Here is a 24,820-nt window from a genome sequence, read left to right as displayed (position 1 = left end):
CTTAGAGGTCTTTATGGATGATTTTTCAGTGTTTGGTTCGTCTTTCGATGAGTGCTTGCATTATTTGTCACTAGTGTTGACTAGGTGTAAGGAAAAAAATTTAGTGCTTAATTGGGAGAAATGTCACTTCATGGTTCCTTCAGGAATTGTTTTAGGGCATATTGTATCTTCTAAGGGTATAGAGGTAGATAAAGCCAAAGTTGACCTTATTAAGACTTTACAGGTCCCAAAAACCGTAATAGATATTAGGTCATTCTTAGGGCATGCAGGTTTTTATCGTCGATTCATTAAGGATTTTAGCCTAATTTCTAGACCTCTTTGCAATTTTCTTGCAAAAGATGTTAAGTTTGTCTTTGATGATGCTTGTTCAGAGGCTTTTGAGAAGCTTAAGAATTTACTCACTACCGCCCCCATAGTCCAGGCACCCAACTGGAACCTACCCTTTGAGATCATGTGTGATGCTTCAGATTATGCTATTGGTGTTGTGATAGGTCAGCGAGAAAACAAATTACTTCATGTGATTTACTATGCTAGCAAAACTCTGAATGATGCCCAGTTGAACTATACCACTACCGAGAAGGAACTGTTAGCCATTGTGTTTGCCTTAGACAAGTTTAGACCCTATCTCTTAGGTTCTATATGATCATGCTGCTTTGAAATATCTTTTGTCTAAGAAGGATACAAAACCTATATTAATTAGGTGGATCCTTTTGTTGCAAGAGTTTTCTCCAGACATTAGAGACAAAAAGGGTGCCGAAAATGTTATAGCAGACCACTTGTCTAGGCTAGTTGTTAGTTCCCCTGATGATTCCCTTCCTATAAGGGATAACTTTCCTGATGAACAATTGTTCTTTGTCACCCAATTACCTAGGTATGCGAATATAGTGAACTATCTTGTTACTGGTCGAATTCCCCAACATTGGGGTAAACAAGATCATTCTAGGTTTTTAGCTGAGGTTAAGCACTTCTTTTGGGATGATCCTTATTTGTTTAAGTATTGTCCAGACCAGATTATTAGGAGATGTATACCTGAGAGTGACCAGTACAGTATTATTTCCTTTTGTCATGATCATGCTTGTGGGGGTCACTTTAGTGCTAAAAAAACTGTTGTTAAGATATTGCAGTGCGGATTCTATTGGCCTTCGTTGTATAAAGACTCCCACAGTTACTGTGTGACTTGTGAACGTTGCCAGAAATTAGGAACCATTTCCCGTAGGAACATGATGCCCTTGAACCCTATTTTAGTTGTGGAGGTCTTTGACGTGTGGGGTATTGACTTTATGGTTCCGTTTCCTAATTCTTTTGGTAACTAATACATCCTTGTCACTGTAGACTATGTCTCTAAGTTGATTGAGGCGGATGCGTGTAAAACCAATGACCATAGGGTTGTGATTTAGTTCTTGAAAAATAATATACTTACACGTTTTGGTACACCGCGAGCTACAATTAGTGATGGAGGGTCGCACTTTTGTAATGGACCTTTTAGGATTTTGATGAAAAAATATGGTATTACACATAAGGTAGCTACCACATATCATCCACAGACTAGTGGTCAGGTAGAAGTTTCCAATAGGGAGATAAAACGTATATTAGAGAAAACAGTTAATCCTAATCGGAAAGACTGATCGTCTAGGCTTACTGATGCCTTATGGGCTTACCGTACTGCGTTTAAGACCCGCATTGGAATGTCGCCTTATCGTCTTGTTTATGGAAAGGCATGTCACTTACCTGTTGAGTTAGAACATAGAGCTTATTGGGCTGTTAAGCAGCTAAATTTTTCACTCGACAAGGAAGGAGCCCATAGGAAACTCCAGCGAGTTGGAAGAGATTCTTAGAGATGCATACGATAGTGCTAAGGAGTATAAGAACAAAATGAAACTTGTGCATGATAGAAATATCTTAAGAAATCCATTTTCTCCAGGTCAAAAAGTTCTTCTGTATGATACCTGCTTGCATCTTTTTCCTGAGAAATTACGTTCTCGGTGGACGGGTCCTTTTATTGTTCGCAATGTCTTTCCTCATGGAGCTGTTGAAATCGAGACACCGGATGGTAGTAGTTCTTCGAAAGTTAACAGTCAGAGATTGAAACCCTTTTTAGAGCCCTTTCCTACAGGTGATATTGAGGAGGTCCCTGTTTACCCTTGATTGACCATCGAGGCGATTGTATGTTGTATATTAGTTTTTGATTTCTCTCTTCACCCAGGTACTATCTTTCCGACTTCTCTCTTTACTAATTCCTCATGTTACTTTATTGTTTGGTATTGCTCTTTCATTAGAAACATTGAGGACAATATTAGATTTAAGTTTGGGGGTGGGGAAGAAACTTGTTGTTAGCTTTTAGTTGCAATAAATAAACTCCAAAGCCTAGAAATTTATGCTTATTAAGGTTGGAACTAACCAATCTAAGTGGATGGGAACATCTTGGTTGTAGGAGTTGAGGAACCAATCTGATTAGATGCAAACATCTAAAGAGTCTATTCATAAAAGCACAGAGCTCAGGTGTTAGAATTTAAAAAAACATGGTAGTTTCGCCATATCTCGTTGAATCCTAATCCTTATGTTTTTATTTTTTAAGTGATTTGGTGGGTCACACGATTCAAGTTGTTACCTTTGCTAGGGTGGAATAGAGTGATTGAGATACCATCAAAAAAAAAATGAGACCAGACCATTAGACCAACCTGAATAAATTCAATAAAGTCGACCATTGGTGCCCTTGTATATGCTAGTTGTGTTGACCTAGAGTTAGGTTTATCGACTACTGGTCCCCTTGTATATGCCAGTTGTGTTGATATTAGTCATACCGGTATCTCAGTCCATTAGGATAGGTTCACCTTGGCAGAGGCCTTCAGACAGATATGGGAAACACCGTTCACTTTTAACCATCTTTTTATCCATCTTCTTAATCTTTCCATGTGATTGGTAGACTCCGGTTATGATGTACATAAACTATCTGAGTAGAGATCTGTCACTTATATATGAATTTGAGTATGCTGAGTGCAAACTCGTGTACAACAATTGGAATTTCGCATCAGGGTACTTCCTCATGTAGTCAATGAGAGTATGCCAACCAAGGAGATTCTTTAGTGCTTTCCAAGGTTCTGCGTAGATAGCTAGGGTCTGGAGTAAAGGTTTTGTGGATACACCTCTGGTAAACCCACCGGAGACAATACTCCGCCACTAGGGCCACCTAGTGGTTTAACGGCTTGCTGCACGTGCTAAGTGTAGTCATTTTTATTTTCTAGATTAGATTTGCTCGAGGACTAGCAAATAATAAGTTTGGGGGTATTTGATAGACGCATTTTTGTGTCTAATTTGTCCTCAATGTTCCGTATTGTTAGTACTCGATTTCGTACTTATTATGGTGTTTTGTGTGTTTGTAGGTATTTTTTTGGAAATAAATATTGTTGGAAAATTCGGCTCGTAATGTTGCTCGGAGTACCCCTGGAGGACATTTTCTATACAGACCCCCACTTTTGCTAAGGAGCACCCACGGCTATGTGTAGCCCATTTGTCTATAGCACCCACTGGTTATTTGGCACCCAAGACGTTGGATAAGGGCTACCCATCTTCATCGTTTCAAAACTCTGGTTTTAGCGGGAAATAATGGCAGCAAGAACACATTTCTGGTTCGAGTTTTTGGTGATGATTTAGCCAGACTCAATAGCTGGAATTGCATGGGAAGACTTGACTGAGCCTAACAGGATTGGTATGGGTCATCGGTTCGATTAAATTTGGCGAGGACCCGTGTTGAAGTGAAGCAGCGAAGATACATGCGAAAACGACCTGGATGGATATATTCACGGGATTTGGAGAGTTTCGTGAGACTAAACCATGTTCTGAGTCATGCAGAGACGTGTTGGAACGTGTTTGCAGAGATTTAACGCGTGCAGGAGAAGAAAAAGGGACGAAAATATTCCCGAGAATATTTTCTTTTACTGCCGAGTATTGGAAGGATTTTCCGGAGTAATGAGCGAATATTCTTGTCCCTGTTGAGTATAAATAGCGTATTAGGGTATCACTGAAGAGGATGGAGAGTTTGGGAGAGGCGGAGAGCAACAACAGAAGAGAAAAAATCGCACCAGAGAACCACCATTTCTGCTGCTGAAGAACACAAAGAACAAAACACCACCAGAGGCAGTCGTTCATGCTACAGTGACAACGACAGTCACACGAGGGTCGCAGAGATACATCAACAACAACAGTTCGATTTTATCATTTTTTGTAACAGTTTTTTGCAACAATTATAAACGTTGCAAACACCCGATTTTCATTATTTTCTCTCCATTTCATCTTTGTAAATAAATTTTTAGCATGAATCAATATTTTGAGCAAGTTTACACAATGATGAGCTAAACCCATCCTCTGGGGCGACGGAGGAAGCTATTTCGCCAATGAAATGTGGTAATCTCTATTTTATTTTATTTATGCAATTATTATATGATTATTTTCCTTGATAAATAAATAGAGAAAATGGTTTTTGTTAAACAATTTTTATTTCAATTGATGGAGCATTCTATCCTAGGGTTTTGATGTCCCATACTTTCGATTTACAATTGTTATTTTTAAAAAATCAACTTTTGCAATATTAAGAATCAATTTGAATGAAGGATTTGCATAATTATAATTAGAGAATATAAATCACTTTGATATTGGTAATTAGTGGAATCCATAGACCCAGTCTTCTCCATATTTTTCATATCACTTTTATTTAAGTTTCCTATATTTTTTATTTAAAATTAAGTCTAAAATCTTCTTTCACAAGTCTTGAACGAATCTTATTACTACAACAACATTGAAAATAACATTAACCACCTGGCATACTCTCCAACCCGAGCACAAGATACCTGTCCCTAGTTGTATCAAAACTATCACCGATATTTTTCCACTTACCCACTGCAGTTATTTAGCAGTATAGAAGTTTTAGCGACACTACTGAGAGGTCACCTATCCCGTGACTACTCCCGACCGAGCATGCTTAGCTGATAACTGAGAATTTTTTTCCACAACTCAGTCAAGTGTACCCATCAGGCCTCGGTATGATATAGACATTCCCTGCCTTATGTGAAGTATCTGGCGTAACCGCCCAGCATAATCTCCCGCACGAGCACAAGCAATATTATATCCCACTTACCCACTACGTTAATCCAGTAGCGTGAGATTTTTTAACAACACTGCTTCTGTCATCTAGACACAGCTTTCCGATAGGTCACCCATCTCGTGACTACTCCCGGTCGAGCACGCTTAACTTAGAAGTTTTTCTCAAAACTAAATAAAGTATATACTCTTCAGCCTCGGTATAAGGAAAAACAAACCATTACCTACATTTTATTTAGCCATTGCAGCTATTCGGCAGTGTGGGGTTTTCAACGGGCACCACTGCGGTTATTCAACAGCAGCTTCCCTGGAGATCACTCATCCATGGATTACTCCCACCCGAGCACACTTAGCTGAAGAGATTTTTGCTAACGCTGGAGATAATTATGTTGAAAAGGCCTCGGTGTTTGTAAAGGACAAACCATTACCCATATCCCATTCGGAAAACCCTACCTGCCGAATCGGGGTATTACAGTTCCATAATCTCATATAAACAAGGAACACTCTCAAGCACATATACATGCCTCACTTTTAGTCTCATGAGCATATCCAAGTTGTCTCTCTTTTGAGAACTGTTTTGATAGTTTTTTAACTAAGATTAGTTATCTCAGTAATCTTTGTCTTAGTTGATTACCATCCGGGCCTGATAGAACTGGGCCCAACAGCTGCCCCGTTGTACACCTGGAATTTGGCTGAATGCCAAATAAGAAATAAACACTTGAAAATACGCAAGGTCGAAAACAACAAACAAGTTATTTTACGTTTTTGTTTAATATAGTTTGCGTATATTTTAAAATTTTGATGTTTATTTAAATGAGCTTGGATGAGAGTCCATGTCACCATTTCTAAGGGATTCAACTTTTACAAGCGTTATTAAATTTTTATGGATCATGCTAATGATTTGTTTTTTAGTTTTATCCCCATCTAAGATAAATTATCCAAACATTGTTGAAGATACTCTTATATCTTAAGAAATCTTTGTGCACTATGCTAACTAATTTTTTCTTATTTCTATCTCTACCTAAATTACAGTACAAATGCTATTAGAAACGCTCCAAGTAAAGGCGTAAAATGTGCCATCAGAACACATCACGACAAGTGAAGGAGCGTGCATACCGTGTTGTGTATCGAGTTGTGATGTGTGAGCTATTAAGGTGCATTATACCGTGTTGCACTTTTTTAGTTGAAAGCTTAGCACAACTAAATACAGAACACAATACATGAATTACCATGTTGTGATGTTCCCGTAAACCTAAATTACAGTATATTTATCCACAATTATATCATCACCAGAAATAATGAAAACATAATGAAATATTTATATATTAAAAAATAACATATACAAGCCAGCGGATTTGTGATTATTCAGTCAAAACTTGGCACCACAGGCCACGTGATACAATACGAAAATAGTCGTGTGGTGTTCTCATCAGTAAACCTAAATTATAAAATTTGTATTCAAAACAATATCATTACCCATGACAAAAAAACTTGATTCGTTTGAGCAGGAAAAGGCTATGCCCAAACTAGAAACTCAATAGATGATCAAAAATGAATGATATAACAAGTGTCAAAATTGTGCAAGTGAAATTCATTACTTTGATCTGGGTTTAAACCTCCTAGTTGGTATAACTGAGTATACTGCACTTTTAGGTGATTTTCAATTAATAATATAGTGAACTCAATAAGTCGTGCCCGTACATATTTCCAAATAGTAGTATATGTGCAATTTATACTTTTAAGAATGAGATTTTGATAAAGTACCCATGTTTTGAAATACACTAGATTAAAGTATCCTCGTTTTTTTGAACTTTTCAAAAGTTCCCCTTTTTTGACCGTTTTTTCTTCCGAATAACGGTTTCCATCCGGTTGAGTGCTAGGTAGCAGTTATCTCACCCATTAAAAGTCATATTTACCCCTGAACCACATCTCATTGGTGAGTAGGGTAAATGATTCGACGATCATGAAACCAATGTAACGATCCATTACAGCCTCGATGAACCTGAAATAGGTGTAACGATTATGAACTAGGCTCGACGAACTTTTAAAGTGTTGTAGAAGGTCGATTCTCCACCAACCAAAAACCTCAAGACACTTGGAAACGATGAACCTTTTTTAAGTAATGATTTAACGAATCTGAAAACGGTGAAACGATCCTGAACCGATCTCGACAAAACCTTAAAAATAAGGTAAAAGGTAAACGAGGCAACAAGTGAAGGGTAAGTAGAGTTCAGAAAAGTAAACTAGTGTTGATTGACTTAGAAGAAGAAAATTAATTGTGAGGGTTCTTTTGAGAATATTTAAACAACGGGGATAATTTATTAAGTCGGACTTTCAAACTGGGGTACTTTATCAAAATTTCCAAATAAAATACTCCCTTCGTCCCACTATTAATCGACCTATTTATTTTTAGATTTTGTCCCATTAATAGTTGATTTTATATTATTTGATACTCATGTTTATATTCGTAACGTAGGTGTTTTAAAATGCTTTTCAATGATATAAAATATACGAATATCCGTGGTATAGTTTGAGAGACAAATCATTTCTAAATTGTACTACTAGGTAAATTAATAGTGGGACGGAGGGAGTATAAAATATGAATTGATAGATAAACCTCCCCCACCTACAACAGGGAACGCAACTGACGTCCCAACCTATCATCAAATGGCAGGTGATGCAAGGGACACTTGCGAATATAAATCGTTAAACGTTTCTATTTCTAATTTTTCTCTTCAGATAGAAGTATTTGTTTTTAATTTCTGACATTCTATAACATTTTACATTTCACCTTTCATTTTTATATCTTATTTTTGAATATTTTTTTAACTGAGTTATGATTATTTTCCCAAAAGGACCTGTTCATTATGAACAAAAAGTTGATCCCCAAGATTAATCTCTCTCCGTAATTTTTTCTTTTCGCAGTGCAAATGCTAGTACAACTTAGTGATATTATACTTCAGTTTTCGTTACTGGAACTCCTGTTGATATTTTGGCTAATTCTTTCAAAATCGATGTGGGTACAATTGAGCTATGTGTTGGTTTATTTTCTTTTTGTGTGTGTTAGATTTTTTTATTTTATGTTCAATTAACATCATGTAAGATAACTAAATATATGTTCTTTTTTCTTGCTTTTTTTTTTCTTTTTCTTCTAAGGAACTTATACATTGCATCAAACCATTAAACGGATCCAAATAATATTTTATTAAATTCTTTATTATGTATTAGATTTAGACATTTATTTTATTTATAATTTGGTTTTTTAATTAAATAACAGGCCTGATATACTATAAAGGCGTCTATCGTCTTTTTTACCAGTACAACCCTAAAATTATTGTTTGGGGGAATATTATATGGGAACACTCAGTATCCACTGATTTGATAAATTGGTTTCCCTTTGAACATGCATTGGCTCCTTCCAGACAATTTGATATAAATGGACATTGGTCAGGTTCTGCTACTATACTTCTTGGAAACAAACCTATTATACTCCACACTGACATCGATCCAGACGAGAGACAGGTACTAACGTTGCAGTGCCAAAACATTTGTTTGATCCATTATTAAGAAAATGGGTGAAGCTCGAATACAACCCAACAATTATACCAACTATTGGTGTAAATGCGAGTGCATTTCGAGATCCCACGACCGCATGGTGGAGTAATGATAGGTACTGCAGATTAGTAGTTGGTAACAAGAGATATAAGAGTGGAACCGTTGTGTTCTATAAAATTAAGGATTTTACCCATTGGACTAAAGCTAAACATTTGTTACATTCTTCTGCTACTGCAGGTATGTGATAAAAAAATATTTTTTTAATCTTGTATCACTGAATGGGAAACAAGGATTAGACACATAATTTGTCGGTGATGGTATTAAACATGTGTTGAAAGTGAGCCTTGATGTTACAAGGTTTGGATATTACACTCTTGGTCAACATTTTACTAGCGAAGAATGATATGTACCAGACAACACTTCAGTTGATGATAGTCGTACAAGTTTAAGGTATGATTATAGAAATTTCTATGCATCTATCTCATTTTACGATCCGTCGAAAAATCGAAGAATTTTGTGGGGATGGGCTAACGAATCGGATCGAACTCCAGATGATCAAATTGTTAAAGGCTAGGCAGGGGTTCAGGGAATTATCCTTTTCATAACGTCAAATATGTGGTTTGGAGATTTCAGTTTTCATTTATCTTTTTAAGTAATTTTTGTTCTCATCTATAGACAATTATCGGGACTGGGTGACTTGTTAAAAATGAAAAATAATTCTTACAGTCGCCTATTGAAGAAGTTAATCATTTACGAAGCGGTCAAGTGAAGATGACCAAAATACCTCTTAAACAGGAAAGCTGCATTGAGATTGAAGGAATTATACCTGCTAAAATATGTTATTTATAAAATTAAAATATGATATCATAAATATTTTTCCCAGACTTAAATTATGATGTATTCAATTATTTGAGTTAATGTACATTTACTGGAAGATGGTGAAGTTACATTTAATATACCGAGTTTGGAACATGTTTAATGCTGGAAGACTTTGCGGTGAAAATGATACTAGCGTCTTGGGTGGCGTTAGACTTTTTGCTAACACTAGCGTCAAGTGACTTACAAGAATGCAATTTTCTTAGGAAATAAAATAAATAAAATAATAGATGGTGATAAACATAAACACACATACTACAGAACCCTCAAAATCAAATTTAGGGGTTTACCTTGGCTTTAACCAAGTGCTTAGTCTCTTTCTGACCACCACCACTTTTGGGGAAAAAAAGGAATATAAGATCTCTAGCTTTATCCATTCTTTCTATCATCCAATTGTTCATGTTTCTAGAAAGCAGAATCTTTATCTCTTTTAAAAACGGCTCAGAAATCAATCAAAATCTCATATGTCAAACCCCATTTTAGAAAATTGATTTTTTCCTCTGATAAATTTTTTGAGTAAAATTGGGCAAGAAAAGGAAAGAAATTAATAAAGAAGGGTAAATTTATGATGTTTTCTTGTAGAATAGAAGAATTAAATGAATGAAAAGGGGGAAATCTATGCTATTTTTTGCAGAAAAGAAGAAAGAAATCCCATCCTCTTGGGTTTTCTAGGTACTGACCTCTTCTTTCTTTATTGCGGCCATATTACAATACCATTTGAACGTTGTTAATGGGAATATCAGTTTGTTTAGGAGGATACCAAAGTCCATAAAATACAAAACGTCCCACAACACTACCGTATTTTTTTAGGGTCTTCAAGTCGAATTTAAAATATAAAAATTCTTATGTGCTCTGGTGGTATTAGGTAGGTTAAGATGCACTTTTTTCATTTAAATACTTTCTTTAACATAAGAAAGTTAATTCAGGTTGTTGATATTGTTTTTTTTATTACATCGAGTTATTGTTGGTATGTTTTTAACACATGATAAGATGTAGAAACCCTCTTATGGATGCTTCATATATGTTGATATCAGTAATGGAAAGCTTTACATCAAGTTATTGCTGGTATTTTTTAACACACGATAAGATGTAGAAACCCTCTTATGGATGCTTCGTAGATGATAATACATAGAAACCCTCTTATTTGGTATGACTTTTATTCGCTATATACTTTAGTTGTTAACTATATTTGTGTTTCAAATAATAATATATTTTAGTTATACACTTTTTTTTTTGCTTAATACATATGATGTTCGGTAGCAGATCGATAATTCAGTTATAGAGAGCTTTGGTGTTGGCGGAAAAACATGCCTCTTATCAAGGGTTTATCCAACATTGGTCGTTGGGAATAATGCTCCTTTATATGTTTTCAACAACGGGGCTCAAGCAATAAATATTGGGAAGTTGAAAGCATGGAAAATGAATAGTCCAATAATCAATTAAAAAATTAGTCTTCTAATTTTCTAGTTTAGCTATGTTCACTGAGTAATGATAATATTTCTATTTAGGAGAGAATATATCAATCATGTTATATGATGGTTCCTTGTCAGAATTGTCCATGTGAGTAGTACATACGGATGTTACATGTAAAGTCGATTTAAATGATCTGGAATATTTTATTCTATATTAATCTGTTATTTGTTAAGGTGTATTGCATTGTGTTGTAATTTTTCAGGTAAAAACTAGCGCAATTAAACATCCAACACAATACAGGAATTACTGTGTTGTGCTAATCCGGCAAACCTGAATTACAAAATGCGTATTCACAACAATATCATCATTGGCAATAATGAAAAACTTATATATTAAAAAAAAAACATATGTAAGCAAACTGATTAGTGTTTTTTCAGTCAAAAACTTGGCAGAACATAACATACGACAAAATACAAGAATAATCATCTTATATCATGCCGATAAACCTATATTATACAATTTGTACTCGCAACAATATCATTACCCACAACAATAAAAACATAACAAGAGACTTGATGCAAACATGAAATCCAAATCAATGTAGCTTACCAATTAGAAAAATTAAATAACATGCCCAATAATATAACATAACAAAAGGAACAATAAGAGAGAAAATATGCAACAAAGAACACGTTATATACATTCGAAATATACCCATTACACAAAACTAAATAAAACCTAGAAAGCAAGAGATAATATTTGATAGATAACACACTCTGCACATTAAAAACATAACTTTACAAACTATATATTCCAAGTATATATAGCTAATCAATATCACAAAAAATATGTAGTCTATCATAGCTCAGCCAGATCCATGTCAAAAATATGGAATCACTTGTACTACGAACATTTACAATCAATTAAATATAGCTTATTAAATTAGTTACGACAACGAAACAAAACAAGAAATTATTATCTTTATATATCTTCCACTAACAATTTAATCATCCTAGAGAAAACTTCCTTATACTTATCATTAGATTCTTATGTTCTCCTTCTAGAATACATCTAATCCTCCCTGCATGACATAACATTTAATATACAATTCGTCTTATCTTCTTGCTAAATTCTCCCAATTATACTAAAGATATGATCTGAAGCTACCGTCCATGCATCTGGAGTGAGCAAATCACAAGCCATTAAGTTATGAAAAATTGATAACTATTTCTGTAAAAGCATTGCTCGGTTGAGCCTACCAAGAATTGGTGTGTCAAGTTTGGTTGTCACATTTTAGTTCAAAAACTTGAGTCGCTTGATTAGATTACTAGAGTCACTTTGTTAGGTTAGAATAGGAAGTCTAGACGTGTTGAGACAAACTCATGTTACTCTGAAGAACATGAAGACATATCGACATCAACGAACACATCATCCTTATGTTCGAGGTTAGTATTACAAGACTTGACTTGTTTCCATTTATATCCACGTTATTTACAAGTAGTTTAAATGAAAACATAACATGCGAAGTTATATACATGAATCTCTAGTATTGATGACTTGATCATTACGCTATGATCAAAGTGTCAAGGAAGAATATACAAGTTGTGGTTACAACTTTGGTATATGAGAATATGAAGTATAACGTTTATCTTTTGAACTTCGTATATGTGATGTAACATTATCTCTGAAATTCGTTACAAGATTGTGTGATGAACTTTTGGTTGGTTCTCCATTCCTAGAAAACTATGTTTAACTACATGAGTTCAAGGAAGTAGATTTGCGAAACTTGTTTCATAGTTAAAATGGATCAAATGGATTTGGTGGTCTCATTCCTATTGGGGATCACTATTATGACCGATCCCTACCTTGGGGATATCTAGCAGGAACGATCCCTACTTGGGTATGGTATAACTTGAAGGACTGAATTCTACTTACAATTATATCCAGTTTTTGTATACGTATTTTAGGGTTTACATGGAATTTGGAATATCAGTTGCTATTTAGGAAAGTTCATAATGTAGACATTATGAGTATTTGAACATGTGCAAAAATATTATTTATTTATTGATCAAAGATATTTCTTACTTAAGGTGAGATCCCAAATCAAAATATTTGAGAATATTTTATTAGGGTTGTCGAAATTATATTCCTTTACTTTGCCACTAAGTAAAGCATATCTCTGAAAAAATATAATAATAGTATATTCTTGCATGCTAACTAATATTGAGTTATCATCCATGACAGATTTCGGTATATTAGTTGGAATTAAACAAAACCAAAACTTAGTATTTATTGTATATCTTTTGATATTTTCGGTTAAGGAAATCATGAGTGATCCTGGAATGAATCCAAGGGTACTAAGGTATTCAAGTTCTTTTTCACATTGGGTAAAATTTAACAATACTCACCACCTATAATTGCACAAGCTAATGGAGTTGCAGAAAGAAATAACATGAATATCCAAGAATTGGCCAGGGTAATGCTCCATAACAAAAACTCACCTTTAAAGTTTGGGAGAAGCTATCTTCACAGCGTGTTACCTAATCAACAGGGTGTACTTGAGGTCACGTACCCTGAATGCTCCTTATAAGTTATTGCATGGTGAGAAACCTAATTTGAGTTATCTCTATATGTTTGGAAGCAAATGTTACATCCTGAAGGATCGAGAACAAAAAGGGAAATTTGATTCTAAAAGCGACTAAGGAATATTCCTAGGCTATGCCTCAGATAGTCGTGGGGTTTAGAGTATACAATTTCCGAACTAATGTCATGATGAAATTAACAAATATTATTACTGATGACTTGAGAAACTTTTATCATGATGACACTCCTACTGAACTGCCTCTAATGGAGACAATTGATAAAGTCAAAGAAGCACCAACAACGATAAAAGTTGTACCAACTGTTGCCGATACTGATGTCACTAGTGATGATGGGTGTTCCCATTGAACGAAATATTTTTCAACCAAAGTGGGTTCAAAAGGATCATGACACCAATAATATCATGGGGGCCGGGAAACAGACTCTACTGCTAAAATACGAGGTTAGTTTTGAAATTTATGCAACTTTGCATGCTACCTTTCACAAGTGGAGACGAAAAACATTGATGAAGCTGTGAATGACCCTGATTGGGTTAATGTTATGCTTGATGATTTAAAACAATTCAAGAGACAAGATGTACACCTTGTTCTTTTCCCTACCAATTTAAATATTGTAGGCACCAACTGGATATTTAAGAACAATTAAGATGAATTCAGAATGATGGTGAGGAATAAAACAAGACTTGTCACTCAAGGATATTCTCAGATCAAATGAATTTATTTTGATAAGACCTTGGCCCCAGTTGCATGCCTTGAGTCCATACAGTTGTTATTAGCTCATGATTGTTTTCTCAATATTAAGCTATATCAAATGGATGTGAAATCGCATTCTTAAATGGATGATTTAAGGAAGAGGTTCATGATGCTCAACCTAAAGGATTTGAAAGTCCAGAAAATCCTGATCATGTCTTTAAACTCAATAAGGCATTATATGGGTTAAAACAAACACCTCGAGCTTGGTACGAAAATCTAACGACTTTTCTTCTTTAAAAAAGTTCATCAAGAGGTGGAGCGATAAAATGTTGTTTAAAAAATGGAGTGTCAAGGATGTCTTGATTGCTGCGATCTATGTAGATGATATCATTTATGGATCAACGTCCAATAAACTTGCTGAAGAATTTCAAACCTCTTTAAATGAAGAGTTTGAAATGACATATGTCAATGATATCATCTGTGGATCAACGTCTATTTGCATTAATTTGCTTGGATAAATCTTGTTCATTAGGATGAATTATTTCGATAATCATTTGTATTGGTTTGACCTTTAAACCAAATGAGTTTATTGATATAAATGAGAGATCATTTACTTTGATTTATCATTGATTTAAAGATTGATATGAGTGATCCATAAGTGAATTGGTTAGTGGAACATCTTTAATCATTTGGTGTTTCAGGTTACGATCCAAAAGAGTTGAGAATACAAGTCTTCACACCAGTGAAGAAACTCAAGATACTGGACTCTGTCTTGGAATTCATGTGTGTTAGTCAATTGGTTATATGCACAAGGATACAAAAGGAACTAAGTAATGAAGGAGTATTTACTTGGTATCAACTATATGAAGGGTAGTAAATTTGTATAATGACTTAATTATGTGAGTATTCAAAACTGGACTAGGTCCCATGATTTTTTGCTAGGCAGTTTTCCTCGTTAACAAAGTCTTGTGTGTATGTGTTATTTACTTTACTTCTGCATTATATTGTTTAGATTTATAATTAAAGTAAATAAAATTTTACATCTTGGTAATGATCCCATATCTCGTTTGGATGGAACTTTGGCTAACACCAGGATCACTTGACTGTTGTGACACTACGATCTCGTCAATGATAACAGTATATATATCTGCAGAGGTTGATATTGAAAATATTATGGTGTATTTGGTACCCTCGCCATTTCAGTGGGTTTTAAATAATTACGATTTTAATAATGTTTTACTAACAAAAATTACTTGGTAGATGATTACAAAAACAAACTCTCTTTGGTGTATATAATCCTAAAAGCAAAGTAATCTAAAAACGAAGATCCATTGTGCGATAATATAAACATTCAAGTTTCTTAGATATCGAAAAATATTATGAAGGTCCTACAACTTGTCAAGAAATATCATACCTAGAATGGATGTGATAAATCACATACCGAAATTTGAGAACACAACTGGGTTGCTTACTTAACCTGAAATCAATAATAAAATTCATAGAAATACAAACAATATAACACCATAGTACAAATTCTAATGAAGCTGAAAGTCTCTCAATGAGACCATCAAAAGTTACAACTTTGCTTCTTTTATTCTGAAATCTCTGTTAATCAAGATATAAGGATTCCTTCCGAAGCTCAAAATTTCCTACAATGAAGTTTAGCAAGACACGAGTTTTTCTCAGTCAAATGCACTAAAACTAATGCTCATACTGCAAGGGGATCTGACTAAACCAATTTGGTTTTCTGGTCTCGTTGTAGCTACGCACTCCCATCAGAAAAATATTCTCTGCAACAATGGATATCAAGATGAGAGTATAATGTCCTTCAATAATAATTCTAATATCCTTTTAGTTATTATTATAATGTGGGAAATATGGTAGCATATATATGTCTTATAAGTTTTTGAAGTAAAAACCATCCAGCATAGTATCATCTAAAAACTTTTCCAAAAACATAACATCGATGTCATAAATATTAAAATTCATTGCAAGTCAAGAACAGGAAAAATGGACTGCTAGCTCCGCCAATTAATCGGAAAGAAGCTTAAATTTGATGATTATTTTGATTTAAACACTAAAATAGGTGGAATCGATATAATTGTGAGAAATTCTACAGGGAGGTTTTTGGAGGTAATGATGAATTTCAAGAAAGCTAGATGTGGAGCAAACAGAAGCTCATGCTCTTCTAAATAAAGCATAATGGATTGAGAAAAATGAGTTCAGCTTTATAATAGTTGACCGATATTTTAAGTCTTTTATAAAGGTAGTCACCTCTAATTTTGTAATGTCAAAATACAAAAACCATAATCTTCAATCGAGTATGCTAGTGTCTATTAAGAGTCTTAAGTGTGTTCATGTATTAAGGTCTTATAATGAAGATGTTGAATCTTGCTACGAGCAAGCACTATAGTGAGCCAAGGATTCCCCACGATAAGGGTTTCTGTCCAAGCTTTACCTATATAAAAAATTAACCACTTGGGTTTTTATGGCTATATGAGTATCCTTCTTATATTTAAAGTGTGGCTAAAGCTAATAATCTAGTACATCATAAATACATGTGAGTGAATGATTACCACCAAATTGTAGGGAACATAAGCGCCATAGTGATTTCTCTTGTTTACATTGTGGTCACCATGGTACTTGCTCTAAGTATGCTAGAGAGCTTGTGGGAACATGTCATGGGAAGTTAATCTCCTAATATTTAACTTTTTCATCATGGAGAAAGATAATTATACTTTGTTAGATTTTTAGAAATGAATTTGTCTTTATTATAAAATAAATAAATTAAGTAAACAAAAAAAATAAATAACATTATTCAGTATTTATCCCTCATATGAGATAAATTTTTTTTATTATACTTTACATACCTACACTGACATCAATGAAATCAATAGAGAAAGAAGAGAGTGTTAATTTGAAAACATGATTTTTTAACATACCATCTAAAAAAACTAAACAAAAAATGCACTTACATATCTTCACATGGTGGGGCCCAAAACTACCCCTGCTAATTCCAAGAAGAGCGGGCCTCACATCTATATGAGGGGTTGTTTTTGTGTTGTTCTTTAGGTGGTATGTGTAGGATGATCAATTTGAAAATTAACTTTTGAGGCTTTATGAGCAGTTGTAAGCTATCTTGGTCTTGATGAAGCTATATCATGAAATGACCGTTAGGTAAAGGGATTCAAGTATTCAACCATCACGTTACATGCATCAAACTTATGTAAAACCAAACTGGATGTTGGATATCCATTTTTATGAACTTTTATCAAAAGCTGGAGCTATGCAATGCCATGGGTTCAAGTTTTTAAGGCCAATACTATTACATTATAATAAAAAATATTCCCTTATCAATTTGATCAACAAAAATAGATACGAGGATGCAGAGATGCATTCACGGCTTTAGATATAGATTCATCCAGGTGCTAATATATTACACCTAGTAAAAAAAAATTGCTATAAGAAAAGAAGCGAAAACCATGAACTTCTAAGCAGAAGTGTGGCTGCAGTACAATTCACTGATTATATCATTTCTCGTATTGAGATGAATAATCAAATTGTTTAGTTGACCACCTTTCCATCTACCCATAGTGATAGACTTGTTGCAAATGACGGATATGTTTGTCATAAGAGAATTTAAGTTTATGAACTATAATAAAAGACATTGCTCTGAAATTATGTTTTTTGTTTGCTTCTCATAAATAATAACTGTGATTGAATTTTTCTTTCTTGGCCTTTGCATACATTCAAATAAAAAGCAGCAAAATAGGTTCAGAATCGCATTGGAACTCTATATTATGTCCAGTCAGCTCTGTAGCCCATTTGAAAGATTCTTCCACACTATTTAGCTCTAGTAATTCTTTGGACTTCCATCCTGAAGAATGCCCTCTAGCTTCTATGCAGTTTCCTGCATCATCAATGAGTGTTAGTATTATTGCATAATCACTTGTATCAGGTAGCATGGATATATTCTGCAGTTCATAAGCTCCGGATAATGCCAAAGGCTTTGAGATGACAAGGTTTTGGGAAACATTAATGATTTTTTTCAGGACCAGATGAATCGGGCGACATTAATGAGTCAACTCACATGAAATTGTTTTCAAATTTTTTACATCAAATCTTAAGATTTACAACAATGCATCAAATCTCTAAGTCTTATTGATCTGATTTTTTACTTCTTTCCTCTTTTCTATTTGTTTTTAACTTCTGTTGTTTCATTTCAACTTTATAGTGTTATCTTTTCTTAGTTTTCACAAACAATGAAGAACTAATTATCTGGTTCTCTCCATCATGTGTGTGCAGGTTTGTTTATACATCATGGCATTTGCCTTAACATTTGTGCAAGTGAACAAAGCGTTTGCTAGGGAGTTCGCTAATCGTTTGGTAGAAAGAATTGTCTTTGTTAGTATCAGTGGTTTCCATTGTCAAAGAATCCTGAATCGGTTTAATGAAATGAGTCAAAATTTCAACACATCCCGCCTTGGAAGAAATTCAAATTCAAATTCACCCCAAAACCGCTTCTTCAGTTACAAATGGAAACAGAAAATCAATCACCGGATTTTACTTCATTGGTTAATATTCGCTATTTTTTCCTTCTATTCAGCTAAACTCAGTCAATTAATCTGTTACCATAATTTGAGCTTATTTGTACTAAATGCTATGTTGTCAAGCATTGTGGAATTGCCTGCAAGTATGCAACTATCTTTCTTCAAAAAGCTCATGAAAAGCCATATTTTTTTGGCAATCCAAAAATGATAAGGAAGAACATAACTACTGTCTCAAAAAATGTTGTTCCAATTATCAAGAGTACTCAAAAAAAATATGTTAAGAATGCAGTGTTTGTCTCACCTAAGGATGGTGAAATCATCAATATGAATTTCCTAGTCAACAAAGGAGATCAAGAAGAAGTTAGTGAAGACAACAGGCTTGGAAAGAGAAGTAGAATGGAAGATTGCACCACATCTATAGGTTCTTCCAATGGTGCTCATTCCTGTGAAACCACTAAGACTAACAAAGACTTTCAAACTCCCTCATCTATCACTGCTAAGGATAAGAAAACTATGAGCACACAACTGGAGAGTCAGGTATTTCTAAATACTTCCATTTCTACTTTTTATCAGTTAATTTACCTTAGTTATCCACTCAGTGCCATTTGCTTTTCTTTGCATTTAGTTTTTAAACACTTCATACTGCACATTTGTGGAACTCAAAAAAATCATATCCCATACAATCTTTCTTTTGATTATTAGTTTTAATCTTCTTCACTGCATCTTAGTTGACTCAATAAAAATTCGCAGTATGAAAATAATTTCTTGTAATGTACAAGGGATCAAAACTTCAGCCACCGGAAATCACCTCAGTGACCTCATTAGATGTCAAAATCCTGACATTATATTTTTGTGTGAAACAAAAATAAATCAAGACAAAAGCATACCTATTCTTAAACATTATCAATATCCTAATTATGCTTTTATTGATCCTATTGGCTTATCTGGAGGGCTTGTTCTTCTATGGAAAAATGGTTTCTCTTGTGATGTAGTTGGTAAAAGCAATAACATGTTTAACATTCTGGTTCAAGCTGATAATATCAAGCCTGAATTTCTCCTTACTTGTATGTATGGGCACACTAATTATCATAAGAAAAAATCTCAGTGGAATTATGTTCTAGATATTAGTAAGAATAACAGTAGCCCTTGGATTCTTCTAGGAGATCTCAACTTCCACATTTCAGACAATGATAACAATGCTTCTTTCTCTATTAATGGTTAGGTCAATAAGGTTGTAGCAGATTGTGTTTTTAGAAGACTTAGGTTATTCCGACAAAAGTCATACTTGGACTAGCAACAATTTAGGTACAGGAGATAGAAAATCCAAGATAGATATGGCCCTAGGTAATAGTGATTGGAATATCTCTTTCCATAACTCTAAGTTGTATCATCTAAATCATGTGGGTAGTGACCATAGTCCCATAATGTTTGTGACTGATTCTTGTATATCAAACTACTGGAAACCTTTCAAATTCTTTCTTACTTGGTTTAATGGTGATTCTTGTTCCAATGTTATTGCCAATGCTTGGAAAACTGAATTTAATGGTTCACCTGCTTTTCAGTTTACTAACAAAATGAACATTACTAGAAAATTTCTCTCTAAATGGAATATAGAGCATTTTGGTAACATACATCAACATGTTAATTCTCTGCAACAACAACTATCTTCATTACAAGCTCAACCACATAGCTCTCAGGCAGATGCTCAAATTATGGCAGTTAACAATGATCTCAACATATGGCATAAAGTACATAATGAATTTTATCAGCAAAAGTCAAGAGACAGTTTTATCAAGGACATGGATAATAATACCAAGTACTTTCATTCAAAATGTAATAGAAAAAGGAGCATAAATAACATTGATTCCATACAAGACTATAATGGTAATTGGCTGCAGTCTAGAGAGGATATTTCATCATATCTTACCCAACATTTCAGCAGTATAAGTTCCACTACTAATCCAGTTCTTGATGAGCACCTCTTCTCTATACTTCCTACTTGCATTACTGCAGAAGATAATGTACTTCTTACAAGTATCCCTTCTTCAGATGATATCTTTGCAACTCTAAAAAGCATGCAAAATTGGAGTTCTCCAGGGCCTGAAGGATTTCAAGCTGGTTTTTACAAAAGTCAGTGGAGAATTATAGGTAAATATATTTGCCTCATGGTCAAGAAATTTTTTGAGACTAAATATTTGTCAAGACAAGTTAACAAAACTTATATTTCTCTTATCCCAAAGAAGAAAAAGTCAACTTATGCAGCAGATTATAGACCTATAGGATTGTATAATACTTCCTATAAAATAATCACTAAAATTCTTGTCAAAAAATGAAACCATTAATGGAGAAGATTATTTCCTCTTATCAAGCAGCATATGTCTCTGGCAGGCTTATTAGTGACAACACAGTAATAGCCCAAGAAATCATACATTCATTTAAGAAAAAAAAAGGTCAAATTGGCTGGTTGGCACTCAAGATGGATATGTCAAAAGCATTTGACATATTAGAGTGGAGTTTCCTTCTCAAAGTACTCAATTATTTTGGATTCAGTGATGATTTATGTGACTTGATCCATCAGTGTATAAGTACCTCCACCCTCTCAGTACTTCTAAATGGATCACCTTGTGATGAATTCCAACCTACAAGAGGTATAACACAAGGTGATCCACTATCACCTTAATTGTTTATTCTTGCAATGGAATTTATTTCAAGACAACTTGTTGTATCTCAACAAAACAAAACTATACAAGGTATTTAAGTGGCTTGTAATGCACCAGCCATTAATCATTTGCTCTTTGCAGATGACTGCCTGATTTTCACTCAGGAAAATCTTTCTTCTTTTAACAATGTACTTATTCTTCTCAATGAGTTTAGTTCACAGTCAGGTCAAATTATAAATTTTGAGAATCTGCAGTACACTTCAGTAAGCACACAAAGACAGAAGTTGTTAACTGTCTTACCAGCATACTTGGAGTTAAAGCCATGAACTCAAAAGAAAAGTACTTGGGTTCTCCTCTGCTATCAGGGCATTCCAAACAAGAGGATTTCAAGTCAATTCAAGAGAACTTTGAGCAAGGATTATCCACTTATAATTCAATCTCTCTTACTCAGGCAGGAATATCAACAACGATTAAACATGTTTTAAATGCAGTTCCTACTTATCAGATGGGAAGTTTCAAGCTCCCTAATCAGCTCATCAACAAGCTCACTTCCATTGAAAGACATTTCTTTTGGGGACATAAAGAAAATAAGGGTTCTAATCCTCTAGCTTAAATCAAGATGTACATGTCAAAAGATACTGGTGGATTTGTATTCAGGGATTTAGAAAAGCTCAATCTGGCACTTTTCACAAAATTGGCATGGAGAATATGTACTGATTCCAATAATCTTATGGTTCAACTTGTTAGAAGTAAATATTTCAGATATGGAGATATTCTTCATAAAAAGATTGAAGCCAAAAATTGCTCATATACCTGGAATGGTATTACAAAAGGTCTTATTCTGGTGCAACACAATTATTTTATGGAAATCAACAATGGTGAAAGAATTAAAATATGACAAGATAGATGGATCCCATGTATGACAACTCCTTCAGTTCATGTGAATGAATTATTCAGATTTTATGAAGATGTTGTTGATCTTATTATCCATGGAACCAGTAATTGGAATATCTCCCTATTAGATCAATTATTTGATACTAATACTTCTTCTAGAATCCAGAGAATGTTTCTTGATGTCACAAAGGAAGTAAAGATGATTTGGATGCCTTCCAAGGATGGTAAGCACTTACGATAAGCTTTCTAACTACAATAGAGAAGTTTTTGTGAATGCAAGAATTATTGAGTCTGTTGTATGGAAAACTCTTTGGAAAACTGGAGCTTCCCATAGAGTTAAACTCTTTATCTGGAAGTGCATCAGGGAGATTAATCAGACAAGAGATAAATTAGCAGTCTACAATGCTGAGCAGGAAACTCAATGTGGTAGTTGTGGCAATGAATTTGAAACAATTGAACATCTTTTGTTGGAATGCAGACATGCCAGAGCTGTGTGGAGAGGAGTAAATATCAACATTGATACAATAAGAAGTAATTGCACAAGTGTGTCAGAGTGGTGCTCAAGTTGGTTCTCTACTGATAGTAGTTCAAATGAACATTGGTTATACACCTTAATGATTGGTGCTTGGTTCATCTAGAAAGACATATGTGATTCCATTTTCCAGGGAGTATCCTTAAACCCATTTACTTCTGTGCACAAGATCAACTATTATTTATATTCTCATCTATTATTTATAACATTGCATCTGAACCTACACACTGCATTATATCACACTGGCTTCCCCCCTTACCAGGCATTATTAAGATAAATGTAGATGCATCATTTGACTGTTCTTCAAGAAAAATAGGCAATAGTCTAATTATTCATGATGAAACATGAGCATGTGGAGGGATCAAAGGAAGTTTCACAAATGGAGCATTAAATCCAGAAGAGGGAGAATGCATGGTAATCCGTGAGGCACTAGTTTTGGCAAAGGAAAAATCATTCATCAGAATACACATTGAAGCAGATGCAAAGCTTGTTATCCAATCAATTACAGGAACTATCTCTTTAATACAATGGGAAAATAGAAATATCTTGAAAGAGATAACACATTTATCTTCTAGGTTTAGTTTATGCAATTTTACTTTCATTAGTAGAGATGACAATCAAGTAGCATATGAAGTTGCTAAGATAGTTAGAATTTCTGAACTAGATGTTGAGCTTTATGAGAATTTTAGTGCCAACATTTGTAGTCTTGTGGCAAAAGACTTCAATACAATATCTCAATAATAATTTTTTTTCTCTTTTTATCAAAAAAAAGAGATGACAAGGTTTTGGTCCTAAAAGGGTTATAGTACAAGTTTTGAATGAGACGGTAATTATTGTTGTTTGCATTAGTTATAACATTTATATATTTGACTATGTCTGCATCTGTATTTAGGTTGTTTTGGTCTTTCTCGCTGAGTACTTTGTTACACCTTGCCTTCCATATTTTTTCAGGTTAATTATATGCTATTGCATAGGTCATCCCAACTCATTTATGTACCATCCTTTTCAGTTGTCATGATCAATTGCTGATCTATCCATGGCAGTTGGTGGCATTCCCTTTGACGTAGTTCATGCTAAATTTTAAGTGATTTCGTATGTGGGATGTAAAATTATAGTCAAGGAACATGTGGGTTAGAGTTTCTTTGTGTTCGTTACGTAGCATGCAAGTAGTGTTGATATTTAGCAGAATTGCTGCCACTCTCATGCTATTTGGAAATGTGGAGTGAGCCACTTTTCACATAAATATTTTTATAGGAGGAGAGACTTTTATGTACCATATTTTACTTCATTCCTTATTTTCAGGTTGATGGCTATTAAGTTTATTCTATAAGGACTTTATGTTAAGTTTACCATTGTTGTTTAAATTAAAAACTGTTCTATCTTCCCTATGAGATATGTAGTCGAAGGGTTTCATTTTATGTGTTGGTGTCAAAACATATGCTAAGTTTATGATTATTCCAAGTGTTATTTTGGTTAATTAGATCACAGACTAGATTTATATTATTTACTCCCCGATTTAGTTTCGTAACCGGTGGTTTTACTCGTGGAATCCAAAAGTCTTGTCAAAATATTTATTTTATCTCCTTTCCTAATTTCCTAAAAGCATTTTTTTTTGAAGTCCGTAAATTTCATATTTTATTTCTTTCCAAATTCAACTATCCGATTGTTTGGGCTTCGTATCAGCATCACACGCCTTTATCAAGGGAAGTAACAGGCTTTGTAAACAGTTGCTCAAAGAGAATTTGAGCTTTCTTTAAGCCTCCACCAAATTCTTGTAATCATTATTGTACTCCCTCCGTTTCTAAATAATAGGCTGGTTTCTATAAATAGATGTTTCAAAAAAATAGGCTGGTTTTCTAATTGGGAAAGTCAAATGTTACTTTAATTTTCTGGGACCACTTTTCTCTTAACTTCTTTTGATGACAAGTGTTATGGGAACCATTTCACTTTACT

The 24,820-nt window shown here is 34.2% G+C and overlaps 1 protein-coding gene across 1 annotated transcript; it reads left to right on the top strand.

The window, feature by feature from the left end:
- Nucleotides 1–20,115: 20,115 nt before the first annotated feature.
- On the top strand, nucleotides 20,116–22,054 carry LOC113351478. The gene is made up of 2 exons (XM_026595458.1): nucleotides 20,116–20,929; nucleotides 21,696–22,054. Exons 1-2 carry the CDS (start codon nucleotides 20,116–20,118, stop codon nucleotides 22,052–22,054), a joined length of 1,173 nt encoding a protein of 390 aa, XP_026451243.1.
- The last annotated feature ends 2,766 nt before the right edge of the window (nucleotides 22,055–24,820 follow it).

This window comes from Papaver somniferum, chromosome 2, assembly GCF_003573695.1.
Source record: "Papaver somniferum cultivar HN1 chromosome 2, ASM357369v1, whole genome shotgun sequence".
NCBI classification, from domain to species: domain Eukaryota; kingdom Viridiplantae; phylum Streptophyta; class Magnoliopsida; order Ranunculales; family Papaveraceae; genus Papaver; species Papaver somniferum.
The sequence above is the reverse complement of the archived record's forward strand: the minus strand, read 5'-3'. Positions and strand labels throughout refer to the sequence as shown.